Below are 3,853 nucleotides of genomic sequence, written 5' to 3' on the forward strand. Positions count from 1 at the left end.
AAATCCAGTGAAGGCTAGAAAAAAGAAGAGAATAAATAAATGCCACAGAAATGATGATGTTAACATGTCCCTTAGCTAAGTGTCTGTATCCTTCATTTTTCATTGGTCATGTAGCCACTCCATGATGATGGGTTAATGAAATAAAGACTGTCAAAGCAATTCTCTTCTCACTTTAGTAAAACATCAGAATTGACACCAGCTCAAATGCTCACTGGGAGTGAAAGCCAGTTTTAGACTGAACTGGTTTGATTCACTCACATGGGGAATGATCTTGGTTTGGAGCCATTTAACACTGCTGTTACGCCACACAATCCTATGATGCCGTTCTTTTTACAACTAATAAATTTCGGCGGTGATTGCGGCCATAATGCTAGATAATTGATCAAGCAATTATATATAAATATATATAATATGTATATCTATATCTATATCTATCTATATCTATCTATCTATCTATCTATCTATCTATATAGATAGATAGATAGATAGATAGATATACTTAATAATATGTAAAGTCCACACAATTCAGGAGTATGTACCCCTGCTATGTTGACTATACTTAATAAAATTGAAATTAAAATTGAAATTATATATATATATATTTATATAATTGTTAGCACCAGCTCTAACACCACCAACCCTACATTGGAACTTGTATAGCCTGACCAAGCAACTTTGTGCATATCTGTTGTAAATAATTTTTATATGTGTCTTTTGTATATATGTTAGTTTAGATGTATTATTTTTCAATGTGAACGTTGTTTTTTTTAAATAATGTGACAAATTGTACCTAATTCAGGGGGATGCACTTTTGCTCCCCCTGCTGTTGTACATTTCTAAAATGATGAGCAACAAATAAATTTCAAATTTCAACTCTACTAAGTAGAGATGCCAATGGCTAATGTGCTCTAATATGAATTACGGGAGGCTGCCTACGGATTACGAAGACTACAAAGGCATGATTACATGACTGTATGCCTTACGAAAAAGGGTATGCAGGCCCCCTGGTGATATGTTAGTGATGGAGACAGACACAGGTTACTCTACCTTCCAGTAGTTCCACCTGCTGTTTAACCAGCAGCTGGTCAATCTGGGTCATGTACTCCAGGCCAGGTGGACAGCCAGGTGGTGCCTGTGGGACTGGCATCCATGTTGATTGGCCTGCACAATGTCAAGGAAAAAATTATTTTATTCTATGCACTGGCATTCATACATTTCAATTTACTCATTTTCATTGAAATGTACATAATTATAGTAATTTTTAGGGTCGAAAAATCAATGAACTGTTTTTTTTTCAGGCAAACCTACCTTATTTTTTAGGAATCCAGAACATCTGAATTGATGATTACCAAAAAAAGGATTCTTTTCATACTCATTATAGTTTAGGAAAATTTATGGACATTGATACAATATCTGAATGCAATTTTTTGGTGCGGCAAAAAAATGGAACATCAGAATGAGCTGGGTGTATGATAAAGCTTGTATTCATGACAAATTCACTTTAAAAGTCATTAGTTTAGGTGTCAGTATATGGAAGTATATGGAAGTACTTCTGTCAGCCCATTATATACTCACTGGTACATATACAATGTACACATATCAAGGCACATGAAGATATCTTAAAAGTGTAGTGTTCCCAGTGGCACTCCTGCCACTCCCTGTCTTTCCAAACAACAGCAGGGTGGTGGTCTTTACAGTTGATTCCGCCTATAAAAAACATATCTGGGCAAAAAAAAATGAATTACGTAACTTTGGAAGCAAAATTTCAAAGACGGGTAGAATATTTGGGTCTGATGACATCACCGAGGGTTATTTTTCTTTGGATGCATATGTTCATGGTGCACAAGACCATTTAATCCCTAATTGTTGTCTTTTCCGCTACAGGTGTAGCCTCTACTCTGTTACCGCCAGTAATAGAGGTTACAACACTAACTTTTTTCCTTTTTTTCTCCAAAAAGATCTACAGTTTTATGTCCATACAGCTTCAAGGTATGGACATTTAAAAACATGGGCAGCTTTTAATATACCAGGTGAAGTAACTCACATTGAAAGTAATAAACAACTGTAATGGAGGTTGCAGTCAACTGTGATACTGTAAAACATTTTGTTCCGCATTAGGTGGCTATAAATGACAGCAAACAATTCATAATCTTCTTCTCTTAGAAATGCCCTGAAAACTTTATTGTCTTATATGCGGCTCTATCTAAACTTCACGACCGTCCTACCTGAGCGGTAATGGAGGTTACAAAACTTGGCAACAGGTAAAACTTGGCAAAACTTGGCAACAGGTATGAAACTGGCACCACATACAAGAATAATGAGGAGAGCTTTCTGAGCACATGGCTTCACAAGGCAGCAAAGTATTGTGAAACAGTCGTAATTAAATTACTATGTTTTAGGCTCTTTTTCAAAGTTTTCCTTTCTTCTCAGGTGACAGCCGCTTTTTGAGAAATCCTACCCGCGGCCATAATTTCTTCAATTGCAATCAAACTTAGTGTTGTGGTGCATTTTTCGTACAACAATTTTTTCTATTTATTAGTAAGTTTAGTGGGAAAGTGAAGAAAGCAAATTGATGAGGTCTGTGATTTTGGTCATATTTAGGCCTTGTTCATATGAAACCACCCAAACCGTGATTCGGGTAACTCGCCATCCTCACATCTGGCCCACGTGCCACACATTCCTTTCAAACCGTCCCCGATCACGATTCTCTGAAACTGCATTCACTTTAAAAGTCATTAGTTTAGGTGTCAGTATATGGAAGTATATGGAAGTACTTCTGTCAGCCCATTATATACTGGTACATATACAATGTACACATATCAAGGCACACATCAATTTGATGCAAGGTAGCGTGTTATCGATGTCAGAGGTCAACGACCTGCTTGCTGGTGCCCCCTCCCAGCGTATCTTGGCCTGATGAAGCTCGTCCTAGAACGGACACATTATTTGACCATTGCTCTTTAAGTTGCTGCCACGTAAAATTTGGTATTGCATATAAATAAAGAAATATCACCCGTATTGCAATGACAAGGTGAAGTCACATTGAAATCAGATTGCGTAAATTGCGATGCGGGAAAACCGATTCAAAACCACCTCTAGAAGTGGTTTGGGATCGAGGCGCTTTCAATGTGATTTGGAGCGTTCAGATGGGGCCATTTGATGGGGCTTCAGGGGAAAAAGCGCCTCCACTGACTTCATATGAACAGGGCCAAAGTCATTAAGAGTGGTGACAGCATTTGACACATTTGAATGGGAAGGAGTGCTAAGGCCATACCAATTTAATTTGTTGTTTCTCGGATTGAAGCCCTGTCCATTTTTTTCGATTTGCACACACACAAAAAAAGATTTTAGCTTCTGAATCAACTGCAAAATGCTCAATGAAAGACATATTTTGGCCCACTACAACATTTTAAGAAAGTTCTTCCCTAGTTTTTCCCACAATGTAGCAATGCAACATTGTTTCTTTGAAAGTTCACTATTGTTTGAAAGTTCATCTATTGTTTTAATTATCATCGAGCCTGATATGTTGACTTCATGGCTCATATTGTAACATTTCTGGCTATCATGGGGTGCCTTGTTCTTTTTTATTTTGCCCCGTCGCTTCATATTTTTTCTGAAAAAAATCTGACAAACAACAACAATTTTTCGTCAGCCAAACCACTACTGTTTTAAAAGTATTTTGATACCCATTCTACCCTTACAACCTACATGGTTGACCATTCACTGTGTTCTGCGTCTACAGTCGTGTGGAGATGTCCTGTAGCTGCATTCAGTCTTTCTTCATATATATATATATATATATATATACATATACACACACACACACACACACACACACACACACACACACACA

At 37.3% G+C, this 3,853-nt stretch overlaps 1 protein-coding gene across 1 annotated transcript in view; it reads right to left on the bottom strand.

Moving 5' to 3' along the window:
- LOC109465115 (phospholipid scramblase 1-like) overlaps positions 1–3,853 on the bottom strand; it is a 30,702-nt gene that overhangs the window by 8,075 nt on the left and 18,774 nt on the right. The window contains exon 4 of the mRNA XM_019762257.1: positions 1,043–1,161. Within this exon, the coding sequence (XP_019617816.1) occupies positions 1,043–1,161 (119 nt within the window). The remainder of the gene's footprint in view (positions 1–1,042; positions 1,162–3,853) is intronic.

The sequence above is a fragment of the Branchiostoma belcheri genome, unplaced genomic scaffold (genome assembly GCF_001625305.1).
Source record: "Branchiostoma belcheri isolate BF01 breed outbred unplaced genomic scaffold, Haploidv18h27 scaffold148, whole genome shotgun sequence".
Taxonomy (NCBI): Eukaryota; Metazoa; Chordata; class Leptocardii; order Amphioxiformes; family Branchiostomatidae; genus Branchiostoma; species Branchiostoma belcheri.